Consider the following 3,604-nt stretch of genomic DNA (forward strand, 5'->3'; position numbering starts at 1 on the left):
TCCTGAAGAGCTGATACACAAGCTTCCTCCCAGGCTGCAACAGAACTACCAGCCTCTCGACCATGCCTCGAGGCTCCCCTCGTCATCCAACCTTGCGAGGGTGGTGGTGAGCACCAACCCCTACCTCCTCCTCCAACGTCGGGCCTTCCAACTTCCCTCCAAGAAGCCTTGAAATCTTTCAACGTGCGCCTACACGCCATGGCCGACGAATGCCTTCCTCAAATCGTCGCCGAAGGGCTAAAAGGCTCCTTGGATAAACTTGAGCTCGATTGCCGCATCCATCAGGAGGTGGCAACACCGCGAGAGCCGAAGCCGAGAAGGTCAAATGCGACATGATGATGCAAGGCTTAGAGTTCTGCGGGTCGAAAACGCTCTCAACGAAGAGCTCCGAAGCTTGCGTGAGGACAAGAAAGAACTGCGCAAGAAACTGCACGACAAGCTTCAGGACACCGTTGAGCTGGAGAGCAAAATTGTTCCTATGAGGAAGCGAATCGCAAAGCTGGAGGAGGCCCGAAGGACCGACGCAGATCAAATGTCCAAATTGGAGAAGAGGTCGACCGAACGGGAAACTCTTATGGGCAAAGTTGAACAAGATCGGGATAGGGCAAACAAAGAATTGAGCGAAACGGCTACCGAGCTTGCCCGAGTTCGTGAAGAGAGCAGCGGGTTCAATCAGAAAGTCGACGAGCTTGAGCTTGAAATCACCCGGGTTCGCGGAGAGAACAACGAGCTCCAACTTGAAATCACCCAGGTTCGTGAAGAGAACAACGGGCTCAAGGCGAAGATCGACGAGCTTCAGCTTGAGGCTGCCCAAGTTCTTACTTCCGGCTTCGGAGTAGCTTTGGAGCAGTTCGCCTGTAAATTTCCCGATCTTGACCTATCCGAATTTTCGGTGTACAACGAGGTGGTGGATGGCAAGATCATGCCTCCGACTTAATTGTTGTTTCCATCCGCCACTTCATCTTCACCGCCTTTGGAAATCTTGTATTTAATTTTGACTTATATGTAATAATTTTCATTCCGCTCTGTTTCGATACATATAAATACGCACATGGTTTCGCCTTTATCTGTTGTGTAATCATCTGATATAACTGACTAACTTTGTCTTAAAGAAATCAACTTAGCACCAACTGGTGCTTAATTATGTGAAGATCAACTGAACTGAACAAACTATTAGCTCGTAAAAATAACACTTAATGCAAGATCACTTACTGGGCAGTAGGCTTGGGTCAATCTTAATATCTGAAATATCGTTCGCCTGAACTGCGAAGTGTCATGCACATTTCTGTGTCATCACCTAGAACTCTGCTAGCTTAGTTCTCGCCATGTACCTCTTCTTTTGAGCTTCGACCACAAAGCCATAGGCTTCCACGGAATCTATTTTCCTTTCAACTGCCAAGGCGTCCTCTGCGGAGCTGCCTCATATCTTGAGCTATCAAGTTTGCTCGTTCTGGGGGGGAGGGCTACCTTCAAAGAATTCCCCTCTGCCTTCCCCGAGCCTTTACTCTGAAACAACTTGACCTGGATCATTGTTCCCTCATCTAGGGGCAGAGTTGCCTTTCAGATCCCTTTCTGCCTCCCTAAATTTTAGGACGATGATCCAGGTAGCGAGGTGTCCTTTACGAACCTACCTCAGCCAGCCTGTAACCTCTTCCACCCTCTGCGCCACACCTGAACTCGTTCAGAACGAGAAGGATTTTAACTACCTTCACAACGCCCGCAAGCATGGAGGCTTTAACTGTAAGAAATTATGTAAATTAATTTCTATAAAGTGACTCACATGACTTAGAGTTTGGGCTTTGGGCCCAAATATGATTTAATAATAATAATAGAATAAAGGCCCATTGGTTAATGTGAGAAATATATATATCTGATGATATACCTAATGAAAACCTACATCTGATGGAGATTGGGTACTAAAGGCTATAGGGTTCTGTCTCTGCAAATAATAGTTGTCTCACTGTTAACCATCACGAAAGTGTGAGACAAGAACGGAATTGCAAGAGATAGATTGGGATAAAGGAGATAAAGTAACTGCTCAATTAGGATCACTCATGGATCAAGGTAAGTGCCTGTTCCTTCTTGATTATATGATTGTGTGAGAATCATGATATGATAAGATCTATTTGTGAACATAAATTGTATGTGTTCAATTTACGTTTATTCATGTTTTGACTTACATTAACTGGCCTTACTAGGTCAATATTGATGTTTCATTAAGGGAAAAGGTGTCTTCTATCGACCTTCCTTTCCTGCACTTAAGATCATTAACACCTCTGACCTTTCAGTTTCATCTTGCCTGAACTCACTCGAGGGTGAGAAGGACTTTTCCTTATGCCTCAACTTGCCCAGGGGTTACATCTCCTCATCCCCTAGATGCACTGAGGACTTTCAACTTGCCAATATTTGCTTACGCAAAGAGGTCTTATGGTCTGCTCTTGCCTGTACTCGCTCGGGGTGAGGAGGACTTTTCGATATCTTTCTCGCCTACACTCGCTCGAGGCGAGGAGGTCTTTTTAATCTCTTTCTCGCCTACACTCGCTCGAGGCGAGGAGGTCTTTTTAATCTCTTTCTCGCCTACACCCGCTCGAGGCGAGGAGGTCTTTTTAATCTCTTTCTCGCCTACACTCGCTCGAGGCGAGGAGGTCTTTTCGATCTCTTTCTTGCCTACACTAGCTCGAGGCGAGGAGGTCTTTTCGATCTCTTTCTCGCCTGATGGCGGTCAGAAAGTTTTATACTTGTGCCTCCGATCACTGGGTGGTGATGAGGGTTTAAAACTTCATAGTTTGAAAACTTTGTTCTGGATGCATGCGACTTGGATTCGCCATTGTTTAAAACTACACAGGGGCGATAAAGTCCCTTTGCGAAAACTTAAAAAACGACGAGCATGCAAACTTAATAACTGGGAAACTTCGATAAACTTCGAAACCTTCTTTATTGGGTAGCCTCATTAAAACCCTTCTTTCATGGGTTCCCGATTGCTCGGTGGTATGATATGCCCACACTATGCGGGGAACTTCTTCAGCCCAAGACCCCTTGGCCTTCTCCAACCTCCTCTTTAAGCCTCTCAGCAGAACCCGATTAGCAGACTCCACTTGCCCATTCGTTTGTGGGTGCTCCACAGAAGCAAACACCTGTTGTGTCCCGATGTCCTCGCATAACTTCTTCAACAGGTGACTTGCGAACTGAGTCCCATTATCTGATACTAAATGCTTGGGCACACCAAAACGACACACAATATTCTTCCACACGAAACTCTGGATTTTGTGCGCGGTGATCTGGGCTACTGGTTTTGTAATACGATTTGTAAAGGGGACACTCTTTTTCCCTCTCGGGGGTTTTTTAATGAGGTCACCCAAGTAAAAAGAAAAAATAAGTTTGAGAAAACTTTGTCTTAGTTTTTCTCTTCTCGCTCGAAGTGTAAGACCAAAAGTTAAGGAGATAAAAGACAAAGACTCAAAACAGCGTCAGGCGTCGCCAAGATAAGGCATCGCCAAGACGAGGTGCCGCCAAGGTCAAGCGTCGCCAAGGTTAGGCATCACAAAGATCAGGCGTCGCCAAGAACAGGCGTCGCCAAATGACATGTCGCCAAATAGGGAGATGA

The 3,604-nt window shown here is 46.1% G+C and overlaps 1 protein-coding gene across 1 annotated transcript; it reads left to right on the top strand.

Moving 5' to 3' along the window:
• Positions 1–325: 325 nt before the first annotated feature.
• On the top strand, positions 326–937 carry LOC137824677 (uncharacterized). The gene has a single exon (XM_068630347.1). It carries the CDS (start codon positions 326–328, stop codon positions 935–937), a length of 612 nt encoding a protein of 203 aa, XP_068486448.1.
• Positions 938–3,604: the final 2,667 nt, after the last annotated feature.

The sequence above is a fragment of the Phaseolus vulgaris genome, chromosome 8 (genome assembly GCF_000499845.2).
Source record: "Phaseolus vulgaris cultivar G19833 chromosome 8, P. vulgaris v2.0, whole genome shotgun sequence".
NCBI classification, from domain to species: domain Eukaryota; kingdom Viridiplantae; phylum Streptophyta; class Magnoliopsida; order Fabales; family Fabaceae; genus Phaseolus; species Phaseolus vulgaris.

Excerpts from the sequence above, each read along its gene's own strand:
- LOC137824677 (XM_068630347.1), top strand. The coding sequence starts at position 326 with ATGCGACATGATGATGCAAGGCTTAGAGTTCTGCGGGTCGAAAACGCT.